Source organism: Sorex araneus, chromosome 1 (genome assembly GCF_027595985.1).
Source record: "Sorex araneus isolate mSorAra2 chromosome 1, mSorAra2.pri, whole genome shotgun sequence".
Taxonomy (NCBI): domain Eukaryota; kingdom Metazoa; phylum Chordata; class Mammalia; order Eulipotyphla; family Soricidae; genus Sorex; species Sorex araneus.
In genome coordinates, this window is record NC_073302.1 from 13,620,137 (window position 1) to 13,642,108 (window position 21,972).

Below are 21,972 nucleotides of genomic sequence, written 5' to 3' on the forward strand. Positions count from 1 at the left end.
ACCTGTCACCTCTGCCCCTCCCCCCCCGCCGCCCCCTGCAGCCTCCTCTCTCTCCTCTCCTTCGTCCCGGGTCACCGTGGGGGAGGGAAGGGCGGGGGATGTTTTCCTGCCAGTGCCTCAAGCCCAGCTTCCTCCTGTCGGGAGAGTCTTCCTCCTGGAGGATTTCTCTGGGAGATTCTCTCTCCAGTGGGAGCTCAGTCCCCAAAGGCTGCTTTCGCTTATGTTCTCTCTCATCACTTACAACCTTTTCGGGATGATGCAGCGTCGTTCGAGTTTTCCAAACAAGCAAATAGGCCTCTGGAGCTGACCCGCCTTGCGGTCACAGGGACCAGTGCTCAAGGAGCCGGACACTGCCCGCTTCTCTCGCGGTCTCCTGAGGAGACAGTGAGATCCAGATGTGGGCTCACCGGACGACACTGGGGCTCCTGCCTGTCACTCATTCTCCCGGCGCCCAGGGCCCATGTGGACAGAGAGGAGGGGGACCAGGGCCCTGCCCTTCCCAGGAGGCTCTTGGTATGACCAAGAGACAGCCGGGCGACCCTGACCAGGCTGGTGCGAGGGTCGGCCCTGAGAAAGGAGGTCAGGGAGCTGCCGGACCCTGGCGAAGCTCTTCCTGAGGGGGGTCAGTCAGGGCTGGTCAGGGGACTTGGCTGGTGAAGCACCTGAGGGAGAGGAGCGCGACGCCGTCTCGGGGCGGAACATGCCAGGCGTTCCTGAAGCTGGGCCTGACCCCCAGGCCCTGTGACCTGTCGGGTGTCACTGCTGCTCTGGTTGTTTGCGTCCTTTGTGGAAACGGGGCGACCGAGAGTTCCTTCCCGAAAACAAGGCGGCGGGAGGGGAACTAGAGCGGGGTGGGCAGCTGGTGGTCTCCACGTTGTGGCTTCAGCTGTTCCACACCCCCCCCCCCACCTCGCACCCCTGTCCGGCCTTGTGTGCTGACGGGCAGCCCTGCCAAGGCCTTTCATATCGCAGTGCTGTCGGTCCCTCTGACACAGATGGGGAAACTGAGGCACGGAGCCATAGACGCCCTGGGGGGTGGGATTCTGGGGTCACAGAGGGAGCTGCGGCACCCACCCCGCTGCCTTTCTTCCTGCTCATTCTCCTGAGCCTCCGCCTGTGGCCCGGCCTTCGGGCCTCTGGGCCTCCGGGGGAGGCTACCTGTCTCACTCCGCTGGCTCCCTGCCCCCATCCCTCAGGTCGGCACCGGGGGGGGGGGGGAGGGCTGTTCTTGCCTCAGTCTGTGAACTCAGGAAAGGCAAAGTAACTCGCCTCGCCCAGCCCAGTATTGAATCAGAAAATGAAACAGGCCCCTTTCATCCCAGCGATGTTTAATCTGCAGCCTGGGTGCTGGCAGATTTATCTGCCCCGAACGTATCAGGTAATTGGAATGCTGAACTCATAAATGCCAGATGAAATCGCCACTCTCTTTTGTATTCTTGGCACGCCCGGGGCCCAAGGGCTGCGTTGCCGCGGTGAGGAGGGGGCAGGCTGGGGTGGGGGGGCATGTGGAAAGCAAATAGTGTCTCTGAAGTCGGGGCAACTTCTCATGTGTCTGCAGACAAACAGAAGGAGAACGAAAAGTTGCGCGAGTCCCTCTCCAGGAAGACGGCGAACTTGGAGCGCCTCCAGGAGGACTTTGCCTGGCTCCAGGGCGAGAAGGAGCGGCTGCAGGAGGAGCTGGGCGAGCGGGAGCGGCAGAACCAGCAGCTGCTCCAGGAGGCCCATCACAGCCGCCTTGAGCTGCGCCGGTAGGTCCCACGGGGTGGCTGGGGAAGGCCTCGCTCTCTCCGGCCATCCGGCCAGTGCCCTGGCATCAGCAGGGGCGGCGCTTTTCTGTGTTTAAGGAAAACACTTACTGACTCACCACTTCTTTTTTTTTTTTTTGCTTTTTGGGTCGCACCCGGTGATGCACAGGGGTCACTCCTGGCTCTGCACTCAGGAATGACTCCTGACAGTGCTCAGGGCGCCATATGGGATGCTGGGAATCGAACCCGGGTCGGCCGCGTGCAAGGCAAACGCCCTCCCCGCTGTGCTATCGCTCTGGCCGCCCACTTTTCTTTTTAATGTCTGCAAGTCAACTCTGAACCGAGAGAGAGTGCTCGGAGGTTTATCCTTGGGATGCTCAGCGGGAGCCCCGTCCAGACCAGCCGCCCGTGGCTTCAGGGCCAGAGCGGAAGCCGTGCTGTCCCCAGCCAGCCCCGGGGCCGGATGGTCAGCGCCAACAGCCCGGGCCCAACCCAGCCAGCGAAGTCAGTGCTTCCGCTCCGCCCCCGGACACCACTTCCCGCCTCCCCCGTCGAGGGCCTGTTGGGCGTGATGGCTATGCCCCGGCCAAACCTCCAGTGAAGGGACGGAGCTGCCCTTTGCCCCAGAGCAGAGCCGGGTGGCCGTGTACCCGCAGGAGAGCGAGGGGGCTGCAGCCGCCCGAGTCCCGAGGCCTGCGAGCTGGGCTCAGGACTGCAGGTTTCCTTTGAGCGTCATAGGGGGTCCTGGGGGGCTGGGTGGGGGCCGGCAGGGTCTGAGCTCAGCCTCAGTGGGATCCTACCCGGGACTGTGGCGGGTTCCCGAGGCCCTGCGTGGTGTCACCACGTCTGCAGTTGGGCCTGGCAGCTCCGCGCTCTGCACCCAGGGTTGGGGGTGGGGGGTGGGGATCCGAGCATGCTCCCGGCTCGGCCGTCACATAGCGCAGCCTCGGCATGCTCCCTTCCTCGGCGCCGCCATGGGGTCAGGCAGCATGTGCTGGAGAGGGTAGCTGGGAAGACTAGGAGCTAGCGCCTGAGAAGGGCTCAGCCCAGAGAGGCGCTTGGGGAGTTAGCCCATAACGCAAATTCTTTTTGTGTTTGTTTGTCTGTCTCTGGGCCACACCCAGCAGTGTTCAAGGCTCACTCCTGGCTCTGTGCTCAGTGCTCACTCCTGGTGGAACCTGGTGGAAGGTGCCGGGGATCGAATTCGGCTTGGCCGACCTGTTGTACTCTCTCCTGCCCCATAACTCGAACTCTTGTTTTTGTTTTGTTTTGTTTTGTTTTTGGGTCACATCCAGTGACGCTTGGGGGTTTAGTATCGGCTCTGCACCGAGGAATCACTCCTGCCGGTGCTTGGGGGCCCATATGGGATGCCGGGGATTGAACCTGGGTTGGCTGCGTGCAAGGCCAACGCCCTCCCCACTGTACTATTGCTCCGGCCCCATAACTTGAGTTCTTAACCACACTTGTCACCTTTGTCCGCTCTGATGCCTTGCGCCAGGGGCTCGGAGAAGTGACGTCGGGTTAGGGGTTAGCCGTGACCTCTGCTCCCCGTGTGGCCCTTTCAGGGTGCAGGAGGAGGTGGAGCTGAGGCAGCACCTGCTCTCTCAGAACGACAGGCTGCTCCAGGCCCTCCGCGTGGAGCTGAAGGTGTACGAGAAGCTGGACAAGGAGCAGCGGACGGCGCCAAAAGGTATTTAGTGGCCCTGGGGCAGTCCCCATCTGAGGGCCACCCCGGGGCTGGGAGGACAGCAGGCTCCGCCCCTTCTGGAGGCACCATCAAAGCTCACCTTGCTTCCTGCCCCAGGGGTAGGTGCTGACACAGGCGCTGGGGCCCCAGGGGAGCACTTTGGCCGGAGTCGGGCCAGCAGAGGCCTGAGCCTCCATTCCTGCCCGTGCGGCCTCCAGCCGCTCCCACCGCCCTGGGAACTGTGTCTTCCAAGATTATGTCATTTCTCCCAAACAATGCTCATTAACTGCATCCGCACCCAGTGCCCGGCGTGGGGCAGACCCTCGGGCAGGCGCCTGTTGTCATTGCCGGCCCCACGGGCAGGCGTTCCCCTCACCAGCAGCTCTGGCCGGCCGGCTGGGCCCGGCCGAGATGCTTCCTGGGCCTATCTGGTGCCAGATCACGGTGGTTTCACTGTGAACCGACAGAGTCAGGTTTGAGGTGTGGTGGGTTTTCTTCCTTTTCTCTTTTTTCCTTTTTGTTTGTTTCTTTTTTTTTTTTCTCAGCTAATTTTCCAGATGGTTTCTCCCTATTGAAAGTTTATCTAGAAGAGGGTCACAGCTTTCATTTCCTTCCAAGTTGCTTTCCTTATTCTTGCTGCGGAGCCTTTTTTTTTTTTATAAACAATATACAACAGCTCTTAAAAATCAGCTCTTTTCATTCTATAATTCCAGCCCAAATAGATTTTATTACTACAAGACATAATTTCGGGGTTTGGTGTGCAATTTGCTCGGCTTTTATGGCCAGAAGCGAAAATTAATTTCCAGCTCTTATTTAGTCTGCAGAATAGCAGCAATTAAGTCTGCCAATATTTTTGTGTGTGTGTTTTTTTTTTCAAAGTCAAGTTGTTATTTTTAATTGTACCTAGTTCCCAGGCAGGGGTGGGGTGGCGGCGGGCTCGACGGGCGATGCAGGATGGCTCTGCAGGCTGACCCCCCCCCCCCCCCCACCGGCTTCCTTTGCTCCTTGTTCTCCTCTCAGAGACCAGAGCCGAGGCGGCGGGAGAAGGCCGGAGGGGGCAGGACGGCCTCGCGGACCTGCCCGGCCTCCTGACAGAGATCCAGGCTCTGCGGGCGCAGCTGGAACGGAGCATCGAGACCAACCGCACGCTGCAGGGCCGGCTGGAGCAGCAGCTGGCACAGGCGCCGAGGGAGGCCCCCGGAGCCGCCCGCTCGGCCACCCTCCCGGCCCTGTCCGGCCCCGAGCAGCCCCGGCAGCCGGACACACACGGTACTCGCCGCTGGGGAGCGAGGTGGTGGGCGGAGGGAGATGGGTCCTGCCCGCTGGACAACATCCCGATGCTGAATTTGCTGTTGGTCATTGCGAGTGTTGAGTGTCGGTGGGCCGGGGCGTGGCCGCCTTGGCTTCCCTCTGTCTAGCTCCGCAGGGGCGGTGGGAGGGGAGGGCGCAGAGAGAGGGCAGCCGGGCTCGGTCATGCCTCTGCTCGCACCCAGCACAGCCGGAAGCAAGCCCAGAACACGAGCCTGGGGTCAGCCACCGCGTCCTCTTTGCTGTACGGACCTGCAGGCAGTTGGGGTCCAGCGTGGGGTGGGGCTGGTCCCAAATGGTTGACACGTAGGTGATGGGCTGGAGCCAGGAACCCCCTGCCAGCTTTGGGCCCGGCGCTGCCCTCGACCTTCCCAGAACACACATGTTGGGGCATCACCATCCTGGCACCCATGGCGGGCCTGGGGGACATCACAGCCACCCGGCCAGGGACGTTGACACACTTGAGAAACGAGTGTTGCACAGAACTTGAGGCTTCTTTCTTCTCGCCCTGGCAAAATGTGCCAAGGACCTTTTATTCAAAAGCAAAACAGTCACTTCCTGGTCTTCAGCAACCCCCGTCCACGTGTGTAAGGCTTAGCAGCGAGGGGTTTATTAGTTCTCCTTGGTCACTGTATCACTGTCAGTGTCATCCCATTGCTCATCAACTTGCTCAAGCGGGCACCAGTAATGTCTCCATTGTGAGACTTGTTGTTACTGTGTTTGGCATATTGAATATGCCATGGGGAGCTTGCCAGGCTCTGCTGTGTGGGTGGGAATCTCTCAGTATCTTGCCAGGCTCTCAGAGGGACGGAGGAATCGAACCCGGGTCAGCTGTGTGCAAGGCAAACGCCCTACCCGCTGTGCTGGCCAGACTCTAACCCAAACACTAGCCCAAAGGCGGGTATACCAATATGAAGACAGGAGTTTCCTCCACGATTTTAGAAGAATTTTAGCTTTGCCTTTTTCCGTCCATCTAATAATCTTATGGGGGTGGGGGCGGGGGTGACAATCTAGCTGCACAGGGCCTCCTGACTCTTTCCTCTGGAGTGCCGTCAGTCACCGGGCCTTTGCCCTGGGAGTCACGAAGGCCGTCTCTGACTCAGCGCTCTGAGAAGCACCCACTCTGGGCTATCGGGGTAAATCCTCCCCTCGGGGCATTCAGTGGGGGTCCCCTTCAGCGGGGGTCCTGACCATGTTCAGTACCAGTCTGCTGCTGTTCCTTCTTAGGACTCGGAGGAGAGGTGGGGGTTGGGCTGGGAGTGGGGTCGCAGGGTGGAAGCAGTGTGTGGGATGACCAGTGCAGGGGGTGGAGTGGGGGATCGGGCAGCTGCAGCTAAGAGCCCCTGTGGAGGGTGTTCAGGGTCAGCCGGAGGCCTCCTTGAGGCATACACACAGCTCCTCGAGCTGACTCAGCAGAAATGCACCCATGCCGGGCAGGGGTGAGGGGGTGGAGAAGGATAGCATCAGGCCTCGTTAGTGGCCGCAGACTCCCTCCTTCGCTGAAGGCCTGGCAGGACTCGTCCCTGTGTGCCCATGTGCCCCGGGAAGGGCAGAAAGTCAGGGTGAGCACCACGGAACTGACAACTCTCCCCGCAACCCACGCCCTGGACTCTGGGAATCTCAGGGGTGGGAAGTGGAGGCCAGATGGGGGGGGGGGGGCCGCATCCTGAAGCCTCTGGCCCGTGCCCGCTGCAGAGTGTCCCTGTGCCCGTAGGCCTCGTGCTGTGTACAGCACCCGGGTTTGCCTCCTCACCCTGTGACCACCGTCACCTCCCGCCCTGGCTCTCACCCCACCCTGCTGACCCCGTGTCTCCTAGCGACGTGCTGCCCTTGGGTGGGGCCCCACGGTCGTCACCGGCCGGCCTTGTGCCCCGCTGGTCCTTCCGGCTTGCCGGGGCTCGGCCCTGAGCCGCACTTGGCCCTTCCTGAGTGTTTCCCGGTGTCCGACCCCCCTCGGCTCTGCTGCTGCCCCCACAGCCTCGACTCCCGCTCAGCTCTGCTCCCCCGCCCTGCCCGCCCGCTTCCCGCCTTCTGCAGGTCCGCTGGGGGCTGGCGGGGTTGGATGTGGATTTTGGGCCCCGCAGTCTCCACCCAGCTCCCTCTGGCCGACCCTGAGGGCGAGGCCAGGACCCGGGCGGCTTAGTGTCCTCTCGTTCCACATTTCCCAGGTGGCGACAGCTATCCTGGCCCCATGGTGACTGATCCTTCATATGATCTGTTTGATTCCAGCGTGGCCGTGCCGTCCAGATCAGGTACGGTCTGGGTAGGGCCCCGGGGTGGGTTTGGCTGGAGGAGTCTTTGGGGGCAAGGAAAGGGCACTTGGGCCTCCAACACAGGCAGGGTCAGGGCAGTATTGGGGTCTGGGGGTGTCTCGGCATTCTGGCTACTAATTTTTTTTTAACCTTCTGGTGCCTGATGCCGGCGTGGCCAGTGCTGACTCCGGCATGTAGTCTAACCCAAACTGCAGTGCCGGGGTTGAGGTGTTAAGTGTGTCTGTTCCCGGTGGCTCAGGGACCTCCCTGGGTCCTGGACTGGAGAGGGGGCCGGCCTGCCTGCACACCCCTCGCCCTGGGTGCCTCCTGGAGGGGGTCGCCGTGGGCAGACAGGCTGCGTGCTCGCTCCCTGCTCTCCGTGTGCAGCTCCTGCCTGGCCCAGACCACCTTTGACCCCGCTCCGCCCGGGGAAATCCTGCTGTCCCGCGGGACTCCTCTGGTTCCCGGGACCTGCCTCTCCTGCGCTCGGGGTCTCCCCCGTAACCCGGCTGCTTCTGTCTCCCAGAAAGCCCTGCTGCCCGGAGAGCGGCTGGAGCTGGTTCCTCTCGGTCACCTCTCCCACTCTCGCCCACGGCTCGGAGAGGCCGTCGCCTTCTCTGCTCTTTGTCCTTGGGCATGTGGTGCCCACCTTCCCCTGAGCCCCGGGCACCAGCCAGATCAGGCCGGATCCAGCCGGAACCCGGGGTCTTCTGCGGAGCCCGTGCCCACCGCACGCTTCTCCCGAAAACACCCGCCCAGCCTGCAGTCGGTCGGGCTCGCAGCGGGGCTGTGGCCGTGGCCTCCCGCCCGGGGTGGCTCTCGGCCCGCCCGGCTCTGGCTGCTGGTGTGGAGCTGACCCCCACCTCTTCTTGTTTGGCAGCTTCTGAGGCACCTTCGCTCCCCGGAAACGACGTGGACGCCCTCTCCGGCCATAGCGGCAGCTCGGCCACCAGTGCCACACCCCTGTCCCCGGCAGTGCCCGGCCAGTGCCCGTGGGCCAGCCAGGAGGGCCACCACGTGCTGGGCCTGCTGGAGGACTACGAAGCCCTGCGCACACAGATTGGCCAGGGCCAGAGGCTCCTGGCCGAGATGGACAGTCAGATCCAAGAAGCCCCCAGCCCCTCCGGCCGAGAGCCGGGAGCCAAGGTAAGCCGCCACCCCTGGGCCGGCGGAGCTGGACGGAGGTGCCCCAGGGCTCTGGGTGCCAGCCACAGGGTCAGGGACGAGCAGGCAGCCGGAGGCTGGCGCACAGAGGTCACTGCAGCCCGTCTGAGATGGTTGGGACTTGCCAGTGGCCACAGCTCACTGGGGTCTCGCGGTCCCACCTCACACCTGCCCGTCTGTCCCCTCTCCTGCCCCTGCTCGCCTCTGCCCTGCAGCCTGCCCCTCACCCATGCGGCCAGGATTTCTCACCGCCTCATCCTGAGCTTGCCTGTGTGGCCTCCTGCCCCCACCTGGACACCGCTGGCCACAGCCATCTCCCTAGCAGAGGCACTTAAGAGCCATTTGTTGTCCTCCCTACAATGGCCCTGGAGGTGGGGGTGCTGGTCCCGTTTTTCAGCTGCGAGCCGGAGCACTGCCAGTGCTCTCTCTCGCCTGGCAGAGGCTTCCCGTCCCGCGGAGTCAGTCCGCGCTGGGCTCCTGCGCCCTCTGGTCTGGCGGTCTCCTCCTCCCTGCTATCCCTACAGTTCTGGGGGGGTTGGGGGGAGGATTGAGCTTGAGGACTCAAGCGTGCCAGGCACACCCCCCATCCCTCTGCGTTCTGTTCAGCCCCAGGAACCCGCCCGCCCTTGAGTTTCCCTATTCACTGAGGGTCCGGGCTCCTGGCACTAGATATAAAGTTACCCTCCGCCTCCCCCTCAGCTTGGACTCAGGCCCCCTGCCCCAAGGAGGGATCTAGCCCCCTCCAAGTCTCCATGTGGCCACGGTCAGCCTCCTCCCTCAAAGTCCTGGAAGTGGGGGTCCCCGAGCACCTGTGTCCTGGTGACTGTCTGTCTTTGGGCTGTCACTGTAAGTGCACATTGAGCTGCCATCCCGAGGCAGAGGTGGTTGGTACCTGGTTGTCCAGACTTGCCTGTCCATGTCCTGACTGGACCAGGACTGGGCGGCACGTTGAATGCTGGAATAATGAAGAGTTCTTAGCTTTCGGGGCTGCGGAGGCGGAGGCGGGGGGCTCTGGGCTGGGAAGGGGGGTTTGAGACTCTTGGCTGCTGATCTGTTGCGATTCCTTTTGAGGAGTGTGAAAACGCCTGAAATGAACAGTGATGTGATCCTGTGTGACCCCAATTTAGAAAACAGATACGAGTTCCTTTCTAATTAGAGTCCTCACTGTTCAGGAACTGGATGCTGTCGAAAATCTTGAAAGCAAAACCCAGAAGTAACCACATCAGGGGCCAGAGAATAGTTACAGCCGGTGGGAGTTTGCCTTGCACACAGCTGACCCGGATTCGATCCCTGGCACCCCAGAGGGTCCGCCAAGCACTGCCAGGAGTGATCACTGAGCACGGAGTCAGGAGTAAGCCCTGAGCATGGCCAGTGTGGGCACCGCCCCCGCCTAAAACACACACATATGCCTCAAACACACATATACACACACCTCAAACACACACATATACTTCAAACACACACACATCTCAAAAACACACACACACACACACACACACACAGAATAATGTGTCATGCTCAGTAGCACTTAAAAGTAGATATATTTGCTCTTTGAGCCCATTCCAAAAATCGAATCACACTGACTTGTCAGTACATCAGCATTTTTCTGATCTCCAGTGTTTTTCTAGAACTAGACCTTTTGGCCCTGAAATAAGCTCGTGTGTGATGCCCCGTTTTGGGCTTTCACCTACCGTGGATGATGAGCGCCTCCCTCGCTCCCATCCTCAGTCAGTCTGGCGGTGACGGATTCCTCGGCATGGCTTCACCTGCTCACAGATCGCACACGCTTGTTTCTCTGGCCTTGATTGAATACTTTTGCTCATACCTGACTTTTTGCCTGTATGGCTTCCGGAAGGGGGTGGGGTGGCATTTCAGTTTGCACATTTTATTTTAATTGTGAAGACAGTGCTTTTTCAGTTCGTTTGTTTGTTTTCCCTCTGAGCCACACCTGGCTATGCTCAGAATTTTCTCCTGGCTCCGCAGTCAGGAATTAACAAATCACTCCTGCCACGCTCAGGGGACCATGTGGGATGCTGGGGGTTGGATCCGGGCTTGCTGCATGCAAGGCCCGTGCCCGACCTGCTGTACCATTGCTCCGGGCCCTTAGTTTTGGTGTGTTTTGGGGGGTGACCCCCCCTCCGACTCTCCCCAACGGAGCTAACTGGCCCCTCTCTTTTTCACAAATTCCTTTTGTGATTCTCCTTGACGTCCCTGCTCTGAGTGTGCTGGCGCCAGCAGAGGCCCCGGCTCAGTGCAGGCGGGGAGCAGGGCCTGGGAGGGACACAGACCAGTTCCCCCTGCCTCCCTGGCGGCCCAAGTCAGGGGTCTGGAGTTGCCCAGCACGCTGTGCCCCTCTTCCGGGTGTCATAAATACAGTCCGAGCAGGGGGTGATTCATCATGGTTATTGGACGCGCCGAAATGGCCGCCCGAGCCCTCCTCGTGTATAATTCACCCATCTCGGAGAACAATAAATGGGTGTCATCGGGCTCCAGGCCCTCCCCAGCAGGTGGGCCAGCGCCCCGCCGCTTGGAGATTTATGGCTCTGATTCCTGACTCCGCCCCCCTTGCAGACTCCTCGACCTGTGCCCACCGGCCACCTTATCACCTACGTGAGCACGGCCAGGCTGGTTCTGGAAAAGGCCGCGAAGTCGCTGACACTCTTCTGGAGGGTCTCGCTCCCCGCCAGTGGCCACTGCCAGCAGGTAGGTGGGGCCTCCCCTCCAGCCCAGCCTGCCGTGGGCCCCCCACTGCAGGCGCGTCCTGCCGGAGGCGTCCACAGGGGGGCCTGCACCCAGAGCTGCTCTTCCTTCCGGGGCCTTTCCAGCCCACTTTGACCTCCGGGGCCGCTCCTTCCCTCCTGCTCAGACCCGCACTCAGTCTAGGTACCTGGAACTTTCTGGTTCCTCCCACTAGTTTTCCGTGTCACTTTTAAAAGTTTATTTATTTATTTATTTATTTATTTATTTTGCTTTTTGGGTTGCACCTGGCAATGCACAGGGGTCACTCCTGGCTCTGCACTCGGGAATTACTCCTGGCAGTGCTCAAGGGACCATATGGGATGCTGGGAATCGAACCCAGGCCGGCCGTGTGCAAGGCAAGCGCCCTACCCGCTGTGCTATTGCTCCAGCCCTTCCATGTCACTTTTTAGGGGGCCTTAGTCCCGATCTTCGTGTGCTACTGAGAAACGACAGGCTCTGAATCAGGAGTCAGCGGGGCAGGAAGGGTCCCAGCTCTTCAGCCCTGGGGACGGGTGGTAGGACTACGCGCTGCGCGTGTCTGGGGCAGCCTGGATGCAGGCGGCCAAGCCTTCCACTCCGCTGCTCTCCACTGCTCTGCTCTGGCCCCGAGGGAGGTGGTGGGCACAGCCGCGTCCCAGCTGGCCACTGTGCCTCCAGCCCTGAGACTCGTCAGATGTGCCCCTGGCGTAGGGACTACCAGCTGCTCTGGCTTAGACGGTTCTGATGAGCCCGTTCTGAGCCGGTTCTGATCCGTCCCTCACGGGCGCCCTGGGAGGACGTTGAGGGCGTCTCGGCTTCGGAGCCCGTCCTCACCCAGCACTCGGGCTGAAACCCTGGGAGCTGGTAAGACGCGAAGAAGGGCTGGCGAGAAACGTGGTTTGGGTGACCTGGATGTGCTGGCTGCCTGCCGTGTCCCTCCGGGCTGGGCGGCTCCTTGCACCTTCCACCTCCCAGGTGACATGTTCCTCCGACTTTGAGGAGCTCCTGGTCTTTGGCCACGGCGTCCTCTGTCCCATTGGCGCCTGCCCATGGACCCTCATTGGATGCACGTTTCTCCCTTTCTCTTCTGTGAGCACCAAACAAGTTTGTCTGTTTGTATTTTTGAATGAATGAATGAATGAATGAATGCTTCCTCCCCTACTCCCCGGTGGTGTTTAAACTATAGCATATCTGAACTAAGCCGTTCAGCCTCGGTGTGGCGCTGTTGTCCCCACTCCCTTCTGTGTGTGTCAGATAGTGGAGTGTGCCTCTTGTATTACAGGTGTGTGTGCGCGCACTCACATTTAAATACGCATCACTGTCACATTGGCCTCCCCCAGTTGCAGATTAGCCCAGGAGATGCGGCCCTTTTTCCCCGGCATTTCTCGGGTGATTGATTTTGCTCACTGTGGCATCACAGACTCTCGGAGCGGGGAAAGAATCTTGGAGATGCTCTGGTGTGGCCGCTGGAACACACAGGCCCCCTGGGTGGTGTTAAATTGCCTCTGGCCACTTCCCCGGCCCTGCCTGGGCTTCAGACAGTGCCTTTTTCTTGGTGTGAAATGCGTGTAGAGCAGACATCCAAGTTCTCCCGGCAGCCCCGTGGCTTTGAACTTCTCCGTCTTTTCCTGGAGTCTTATTATTTGGCCTTATGCATCTGACACGCCAGCCCTCTTAGTCCGGAGGATGCTTTTGGAAACTGTGCATCGAGCACATCGGTTTATCTAAGGGAACAGTGAGGATGCGAATATTTGTGCCTGTTTTGGAAGGACAGCCGAGTGGAGAGGAAGGGTAAACCAGAGAAGCAACTCAGAGGGGGGCCAGAAAGGGCCAGAAAGGCAGGGGGAGAAGCCAGATTTCTCAGAATCGACCTTCTTTTGTAAATTTGACTTGGAAATTATGAATGCTTTGTATAATGAGAAGGAAGGCTAGGTCAAAATTGGGAAAAAATTTTCCTAAGACTGTATAGCAGGATGAGATAAACACACCTGACTTCATATGGTCTTGGAGGAACAGCTGCAGATTATGGGAGTCCTTCAGCACGAGACCGCAGGAAGCATGAGGTCACTGTGGTCAGTGGGTAACAACCCTAAGCTGTTTCCAGTGGCTGTATCTTCAGTAACAGTGTCCATGCCCATCTACCGAGTCTGCTACTCTCCTATCGTAAGATAAGGCACCTAGTTCTGTCGATAGTTTTTACTTTAATAGAAGAGATGTAAATAAATGAAAGAAGTGTAAAAAAAATCTTCTAATCCTTCATTTGATTTGGAAATATCTGTATGAACTGGTGTATACTTTTTTTTTTTTTTTAGTTTTTCTACTTAGATTTGTTTGTTTGTTTGTGTTTGGTTTGGGCTGGAGCGATGGCATAGCAGTAGGGCGTTTGCCTTGCATGTGGCTGACCTGGGTTCGATTCCTCCGCCCCTCTCTGGGAGTCTGGCAAGCTACCGAGAGTAACTCGCCCACATGGCAGAGCCTGGCAAGCCACCCGTGGCATATTTGATATCCCAGAAACAGTAACAACAAGTCTCAAGATGGAGACATTACTGTGCCTGCTCAAGCAAATTGATGAACAGCGGGATGACAGTGACAGTGACAGTGTTTGGTTTGGGGGCCATACCCAGCGGTGCTCAGGGCTTACTCCTGGCTCAGTCCTCGGGACCATTTGTGGCGCAGGGGACTGGACCCTGGTTGACCACATACAAGGCAAGTGCCCTCCCCATTGTGCTGTTGCTCCAGCCCCTCTGCTCAGGATTTTTAAATGTCCAGTCCAGAACCATCACACACTTGTAACACCAAGTAGCAGTTTCAAAGACCTTTTCCCACCGAAAGGGTCTAAGATCCTGGAAGAAATTATTTTAGATCTGGGGCAGAGAAGGTTCACTCTCACCTTGGTCATGTTTTTATCCTTTGACAAGAGGGCTGAAGGCAGAGGAGCCTAAAGATCTGGGGTGACTTTCAGAGCAGGGTCCCCAGGTCAGCGTCAGTGGCATGTGGGAACATGCTGGAAATAGCAGTTTTCAGCTCTTGCCCCAGACCTGCTCTGAATCAGAAAGCTGAGGTGGGGGTGGGGATGGGGGTGGGGGTCCCCAGAAAGCATGTCAGATTGTACAGGCTTTCCAGGCAGCTTTGAGAACCACTGGGCAGGGGCCTGAGCTGACCGAGGCTCATCCCCGGCATCCCATATGGTCCCCTAAGCATCGCGAGAAGTGATTTGTGACTCCTGAGTGCAGAGCCAGGAGTAACCCCTGAGCATCGCCAGATGTGACCAAAAAAGAAGAGAGAAAAAAAATGAAAAAGAACCACTGGACAGAAAGCAGCTTGCGTGATTCCTGAGTCCAGAGTAGAAGACGGGGTTTATTTGAATGCTGAATTAAACCAGTTGCTCAGAATCCGAGTCCCGATCTGGGAAACGAATCCCCTGGCAAAGCCACTGGGGAAATCTCAGGACACTCCGCCCCTGTTTCCGAGCGGGCCCAAGGGCCGTGTCTCGTCTTTGGGAAATCTTTCCCTTTGAGAGAAAGTCTCCGGAAATCCCATGCCACCCAGCTGGTTTCTGGGACTGATCTCCACCGGCCGTAGGGGGAGGATGGGCAGGACGGGGCTGGCACAGGGCCGGCACTGACCCTACCTGGAGCAGCCTGCCTGGAAGGTCGCGACCCTTTTCTTTCTGCTCTCCGCCATGGAGAGCTTCTGTTGTAAGGACGGGAAGCAGGCGTGGTCAGCGGGGGGCCGGGGCAGGGTCCGTGGGCGAGCAGCGATCTGCCCAGCTTCTCCTGGCTGTGAGACCCCCTCCCTCCCTAGCTCCTGGTGGCAGGGGGGTATCCTGGTGGCCAGTGGTCAGGTGTCCATATGGCCATTTTCCCAAAGGAGGAGCTGGCCCTGCCTCGCTCCAGCCTCATTCCAGCCAGGAAGAGGCGGTTGCCGGACCCTGAGTGGCCGGGGTCAGGGCTGCGTTCACCGTGTGCGGAGGAACACCCGAGTCCAGAGAAACTGCAGGCACGTGTGGCATCAGAACCCTCCTTTTTACGGACGAGGTAGCATAGGGCCCAGATGCTGCTTTGAGAAGACAGGTGAGCATTAATCCACCCTTTGGCAGATGGTCCCTCAGGGCACTGGCAGGGGACTCAGACAAGCAGGTGACCAGGTGCCGTGCCACATGGAGGGGGCCTAGTGGGGAAGAGCTATCGGGGAGAGCTTCCTGGAGGAAGGGGTACTGAGTGGGCCTAGCAGTAGCCTGGTGGGACGATGGCTTTGCCTCTGGGTGTCTTCTTTGACTCTCCCTCGGCTGCAGAGTGGTTGGTGGTGCGGGGGTAGCCCTGCTCTCCAGATGGTGGAGCCGAGACGGAATGCAGAGCAGCCGTCCCGGGACGTGGGGCCCCTGGGCGGGGCGGCGCAGGAGAGAAACGCAGGAGGACAGACGTTTGCGTTAGGAGCCGTTTTGCAAGAGCAGCTCAGGTGCCTGCCACTGGCAGGGCTGGTTAACCCTGAAAGTGGGTTCAGGCCGGGAGCCAGGCCAGGCGACTGCCTTACGCGCCGTCGCGTAACTCCCAGCCCCTCCGCGTCTGCTCACTTGCTCTTCTTTTCATGGATAAGGCCTTTTCCGCGATTCGGGGGTCTGCGGATTGGAGCCTCCCCTCCCAGCCCCCGTCGTCTTTCTTTCACAAACCGCATCCATGATGGATGTCTGTCACTTCCGATTTCTGTGGCTTCGAGATGAAAAGTGAAGCGTGGACGCTCTCCCGGCAGCTTGGACACGGGAGTTCCTCTCGGCCTTGCCTCCCGCCTCCGTGGCGGCTGATTCACCCGCCGCTCGTGGGCCAGGGTCGCGGGCTTGGCGGCTTGCCTCTGCCGGGCCCTTCCGGAAGCTTGTGCTGGTTCTCATCTGTGGTCCTCCCTGCACGTGTATTCCGTGGGTTTGCTTAAGATTTCCTGAGGGTACAAGCTCAGCGGCCCTAAACAGGCTGGGGGCCACGGGAGCCGGGGGGTCAGTGAGACGGCGCGGGCCGGGACCCCGTGCACTGGGTCACGTGCGGGTCGGCTGCGTTCCCGGCACAGCGGCAGGCGGTGACGCTGCCGCTCTCCTTTCAAAACAGAACATCGAGGGGCTGGAGTGATAGCACAGCGGGGAGGGCGTTTGCCTTGCACGCAGCCGACCCAGGTTCGATTCCCAGCATCCCATATGGTCCCCTGAGCACTGCCAGGGGTAATTCCTGAGTGCAGAGCCAGGAGTAGCCCCTGTGCATCACCAGGCGTGACCCAAAAAGCAAAATAAATAAATAAATAAATAAATAAATAAAGGTCTTTCAACTTAAAAAAAAAAGAGAACATCGAAGGGCCGGAGCGATAGCACAGCAGGTAGGGTGTTTGCCTTGCACACGGCCGACCCGGGTTTGATCCCCAGCATCCCATAGGGTCCCCCGAGCACTGCCAGGAGTAATTCCTGAGTGCAGAGCCAGGAGTAACTCCTGAGCATCGCCAGGTGTGACCCTAAAATACGCAAAAAGCAAAAAAAACCTAGAACACTGCACACGGACCTCTCAGAGAGAATTCTCCAGCTGATGTTAGGATTCTTTTCAGATGAACTCCCCCCTTTGCTGTTGCTGGTATGACGACCAGGCCTTACACACTCGGCAGTGCTTGGGAGGTCGGGGAGTGGGGCAGGGGTGTTGTGCACTCTCCCATCACATGATGGCTGCAGTGCTCGGGAGAGTACACGCCCCTCCCCCCCGCTGCCCCCACCCATCATGGTGGTGCCAGGGAGCCCTCCCGGCCTCTCCCCTGCTCGGCGGCGGCTGTGAGCGCTCTGATGCTCAGCTGGTGCCAGGTTTCCCTGGACCCCTGAGATCTCACCCTGGCCATGCATCGCTGCGGTCACTGCGGTGACACTGCGTGGCCTGGTGCCCTGTCCCTCTCCTGGGCTCCTGACGCCAAACAGGACCCTCTCCTGGGGTCAGTCAGTGGAGTTTTGGGCCAAGCAGGTGCCCAAGCCTGCTGTTCTGTAGAAGCGCCCCGGTGCTTCTCTCCAGACCCCCGTGGCAGGCCGTCCGGTGTTGAGATCTCCGGTAAGGAGCAGACACACCCTGGAAGCCACACGGCTCCCGGTGGCGCTTCAGGGACGGAGTGTCCAGCTCCGTTGAGGGACCCTCCCCATGGTGTTCGGTGCAGAGGCGCTCAGGACTCGGGCCAGTGGAGCTGGGGGTCCTGCACGGCCACCCAGAGCAGCGCTGTGTCCAGGACAGCCCTGGGCCTCGTGTGTGCGTGGCACGTGCTCTGCCACCTGAACTCGCCACCCCCCCCTGCCTTTTGGGTGCCGAGTCTTGCCAAGCTGGGCCCCACACCCTCCCTGTGCCGTCCCTCCTTACCCCCGTGTGGCCGGCGGGCCATGACTCCTGTTTGTCATCCAGACCCCTTGGTCAGTGGAGAGGAGCGTCCCTCCGAGCTCTTGTCGTGCCCGCCCCGGGCTGCTGCTGGTCCCCTGCTCCTTTCCCTCCTTCCTTGTCCCTCCAGGGCGGGGAGAAGGCGGAGATCTCCAGGCTGCAGAGGAAACTGTTGGAGCAAGAGAGGAAGTTGCAGAGCACCGTGAAGCACCTGCAGCTGAGCAAGCACCAGGAGAGGCTCATCTTTGACCAGCGTGAGTGGGGCCGGCGCCGCCGGGCTGCCCCTTCCGGTCCCCCGCCCGGCCTCCCCACCCCGCGCGGGCTCAGGGTGTTCCCGGACAGGCCTTGTTGGAGGGGATGCTCCGGGCCCCCGGGCCCCCCACAGGTGCCAGGCCTCGGGTCAGGGCCCACTTAAGCGGGTCTGGGGGAGGGCCCGGAGGGGACGGTGCATGGGCAGAGCTTCAGAGGAGGGGACACCTGGGAGCCCCAGGCCCAGTGAGGCGTGAGTCACAGTCCAGCCTGGGCCGGAGGGCAGGGTCGGGTTCCAGAGACTTCTCCAGACTCCGTTTCCCTGCTGGAACCCTCGGCCCCCCTCACCCCGTGCGTGCCCCTGTTGCTGTGTGTCGGGGCGAGGGGCCGTCTCTGTTCTCCGGGTCCCCCTGCAGCACAGCCTGGCCCCGGCCCCCGCCCTCAGCCTCCTCTGCCCGCTCTCGGAACTGCCGCCCGGCTGCAGGGGGGAGGCGGGCTGGGGCCTGGCTTTCGGGGGCCATTTCTGAGACACGCAGACCACAGATTACCGTCCAGTTAGAGTTCTCTGTCGCCGCCCACGGGAACCTTCTGTCCTAGCCGCTCAGTGCCTAGGCCGACCCTGGCTTCCTGCTCCCGCCCCCCCCCCCTCCCGGTGGGGATGGGGCAGGACTCACCCTAACAGCAGCTGTGGGACTCGAACCCAGCTGGTCCCCATTCGAGGCTCAGACGTGAGGGGGTCTGGAGGGGCGAGTAGGAGGTGGGGAAGGTGCGGGAGTGGGTCTCGGGCAGGGCAGGTGCTGAGCACGGGTGAGGGGCGGTGCGGGCTTTGCGGGGAGGGGGCGGCAGAGGCCGGACTTGGGCGTGAGCCCGGGATGCTAGTGTGTGACCACCGTGTGTGGGAGCACGCCCCCGTTGGCCGGGGCCAGAGTGGCCAGGAGGCGCGGGGGAGCCTGAGCGCTGGGGGCGGAGCTGGGGGCAGCTTCCTCACGGCCTCCGCCTGGGACCTACTCGACCATCCAGGCAGCGGGGCTGTGTTGGTGGGGGCGGGGGGTCTGTCCCAGCCCTGGGCAGCACTGGCCCGAGGCCCCCGTGTCTGTCTGCTGGGGCAACAGATTCCTGGCACCACCCACCCCGGCCTTTCTAGAAGGCCCCCACGCCCCTCTGTGGCTGCCTTAGCCCTGGGGGTCTCGTCAGGCGGGAAGGAGCCTCAGACGCCGACCCGTGCAGGGGGGTCTGCACAGACCCACTCAGGGGTCAGAGGGGGACAAGCCAGGGGCCCCGAGGGCACCCACCCTGGCCCCCCGCCCCTGGGGCACCTCGGGCAACCTCAGGGGTGTGAGGGCTAAAGGGCCGCTGAGGGTGCGGGGGGCGGGTCAGGAGCGGCTCCGGGGACACCTGCCCCGTGTGGGCCCCCGGCACTGTCCCGCTCAGGGGGGCCGGGCGAGCCCCAGCACGTGGCTCAGCGCTGCCCAGCGGGGCCTCTGTTTCCTGGTCCACCCCTGAGCCCGTGGCCACGCGTGTCACAGGCGTCCAGGACTCCTCCTGGCTGGAGCCCTGACCGCCCGGGGCCGTGTCCGAGCACCCCCTCTCTGCTCTCTCCTCAGTGGTGGTCACCCACAAGATCCTTCGGAAGGCCCGGGGCAACCTGGAGGTAAGGACCCCTCGGGGCGGCCCCCCCACCGCAGGGCGCCCAGGGGCGGGACGGGGAGGGCGCAGATGGCCGGACACGCCTTGCTGGGGGCCAGCGGTTGGCTTCACGCGCCGTGCCCCCACGCCAACACCGCAGTGCTTGGCTTCGCAGCGGGACACATTGCCATGGTGGCACCCAGCCTGGCGTGGGCACGGGCGGGGCGGGCGGGACCAGACTCAGCAGTGCGTCCCTGAGAGCAGGTTCGCATTTGATGCTGGCGGGCATCAACTTTGGGAACCCTCCTTTAGTGCTAAAATCCTCTTCCTCTCCCCAGCTCCGGCCAGGAGGAGCCCACGCGGGAACGCCCAGTCCCAGCAGACCCGGCTCCTGAGGACAGTCGCAGCCAATAAAGCCTGTGCTTCCCCCACCAGGCGCTGCCTCTGCGTCAGCGAGCGGGGGAGAGGGAGAGAGGGCGTGTCTGTGGAGGAACCCGCACCCGTGTCCCTCTCGGCTGCTCTCCGGGGTCCCTCGAAGGGCCTTGGGGGACGCCGCGGGCCTTCACACTCCGGGTCTCCCACCTCTGGAGCTGAGGGGTCCTGCCCTCAGTGAGTTGCTGTTGGGGGTGGGGGGCGGCGAGGGTGTCACCGCCCACCCGGTTTGCCCTCTGTGCAGCCAGCCCTGCAGTTTGAGAATTCATTCCGTCTCTGTGAGTCCGTTCTTCTGCGCCAGCCTCAAAACCCAGGTCCCGGGTGGGCCAGGCTGGAGTCGCAGTCAAGTGCCCGGGTGGCCAGATCCTGTAGCCCAGGCTCGGCCGAGGCCACTCAGGTGCCCAGAGAGAGACGGCCGGGCTGGCATCCGGCCAGAGTGCCCTGGCGTGGTCCCCGAGGGGAAGCCACAGCTCCAGGGCGTCCAGAGGGGCCCCGAGCACAGACGTGTCTGCCGTGGCCTGGCCCGGTTTCTTGGCACCCCCTCCCGGTGACTCGAGATGGCCCAGGGCAGCCCAGGGCCCTGCTCAGCTCAGCTGCCAAAGCTCCCCGTGCCGTGGAGACCTCGGCACCTGCAGGGCGAGCGTCCTGGCCCAGCTTAGTGCCCCCCTGTCTGCCCGGACTCCCTCCGTCAGCACCCCCGCCGGAGGCCCGAGAGCCTGGTCCTTCTTTCCGCCTCGCCGTCCCCAGCCTCCTCCCGTACATCTGACTCCGGCCCCTTCGCTTCCTCGCGTCCTGCTTCCCTCACCCGGGCTGCCTGCCCCGACCCTGGTGGCCTCCGCCCTCGCCCCTCCCAGCACACACCCCGCACCCAGGCTGATGGGGATGTGGGTCCCTGCCCGCACCCGCTCACGCTCCCACCTGCAGGCAGCCCTCCAGTCCCCTCCAAGCCAGCCTCCGCCTTCGAGTCTCCGCCCGCCTCCCTCGCCCTCCTTGGGGTTTGGCCGTGGCTCTGTCCAGGAAGGCGCCAGGCCCCCAGTGTCCCCGGCGCCCGCAGGACTGCTCTGTGCCTCTCCGAGGCCTTCCCCCCTCGCCAGAGGGGCCCCTCATGTGTGTCCCCCACCTCGCCATCTGTCCCCTGCCCCTCGAGGGCATCGGTTGGGTCCCTGTCTCCCAAGCTCCGTCCCTGAGCACCCCCACCCCCACCATGGGAAATGCCTTTCCCAAGGACCCCGCATCGTGGGGCGGGTAAGTGGAAGCCCCTGTCTTCAGAGCTGTCAGCTCTGCAGGGTTCTGTGGGGAGCGAAGCCTTCCAGGCCCCGGGTCCCCGCCCTGCCCTCGGTGACAGGGCCCGGGGCCTCCCCCCAGCCTCCCGGGGGTTGGGCTCAGGCAAGTCTGAAGCTCAGGAGCACTGTCTTCCGTTTCCTCCGAGTGCTGCGGGTGAGATCAGAGTGCAGCCTGGGGTCCGAGCCCAGGCGTCCCCAGCTGGGAGACACTGCCGAGTTCGCCTTCTGGTGTCCGTGGCCGGCTGGGGCGGGGGCAGGGGACTCCCACCGGTCACCCCAGGGCTCCTGGGTTCCGCAGCAGTGCAGACATCTCAGCCCCGGGTTTAGAAACCTGTCAGCGCGTGAAGGGCCTTGGAGCGGGGGCAGGGCAGAGGGTTTGTTTGGGCTGGATTTAGGCCAAGAACAAACACTGCAAATGAGGACAATTTGGACTCCGCCAAAAGCTCCTGTGTCCCCGGTGAGTTAATTTCACCTGCAGCTGAATTCAGGAGGTTTTGAAGCAGCAATCAGAAAACGCGTCAGTTTCCCCGCCCGTGAAATTAAGCGGCACAAGTGCCGGTGCCTGAAGGAGACAGGGATGGGGCACCCACCCCAGGGGGCAGCTGCCCGGCCGGCCAGGCCTTTTCACAAACTGGACACGGGCCCGAACGGGGGGCAGCTGAGTGTCGGAGCCTGGCTGCTAGGCCAGTCCCCCGGGGAGGGAGTCCAGCCCAGCCAGCCGAGGTTCCTGCATTCTCGGGGCCCCCGTGCCCTGGCTGGGCCCTGGTGGCCAGAGTAGGGACCCAGAGACGTGACCCGGCAGGGCGGCCCGAGACGCGGGCGGCGAGGCCGAGGAGAGTGATCTGCTTAATAAGTCCTGGGCAGCGCGGAGGCAGAGAGACCCGCCTGGGGGCTCCCGACCCTGCCAAATTGCCTCTTCAATCTTGGCCATATTTTAAGCCTAACTCAAAAATTCAATTATCGGAATGACTCATCCGGTCTCCAGAGGAGCCCAGGACCGCCTCGGGTGCAGAGCCCTGATCGCGCACCACAGAGGGGTCTCCCCACTTGCGCTGAGCACCGCGGGGCGGGGGGAGGGGGGCGGGCAGCGGGCGGCAGGGCTAGTCACCCAGGGCATTAGGGCTTCCC

General features: G+C 61.7%; 1 protein-coding gene across 3 annotated transcripts in view; it reads left to right on the forward strand.

The window, feature by feature from the left end:
• The window catches only part of CDK5RAP2 (CDK5 regulatory subunit associated protein 2), a 185,789-nt gene extending 165,962 nt beyond the window's left edge, over window positions 1-19,827 (forward strand). For all 3 annotated transcript variants that reach the window (XM_055143649.1, XM_055143654.1, XM_055143650.1), the window contains 9 exons: window positions 1,559-1,748; window positions 3,311-3,435; window positions 4,453-4,701; window positions 6,909-6,992; window positions 7,873-8,138; window positions 10,728-10,859; window positions 17,385-17,508; window positions 19,108-19,154; window positions 19,468-19,827. In XM_055143649.1, the coding sequence (XP_054999624.1) occupies window positions 1,559-1,748; window positions 3,311-3,435; window positions 4,453-4,701; window positions 6,909-6,992; window positions 7,873-8,138; window positions 10,728-10,859; window positions 17,385-17,508; window positions 19,108-19,154; window positions 19,468-19,524 (1,274 nt within the window). In that variant the 3' untranslated portion in view covers window positions 19,525-19,827. The remainder of the gene's footprint in view (window positions 1-1,558; window positions 1,749-3,310; window positions 3,436-4,452; window positions 4,702-6,908; window positions 6,993-7,872; window positions 8,139-10,727; window positions 10,860-17,384; window positions 17,509-19,107; window positions 19,155-19,467) is intronic.
• Window positions 19,828-21,972: the final 2,145 nt, after the last annotated feature.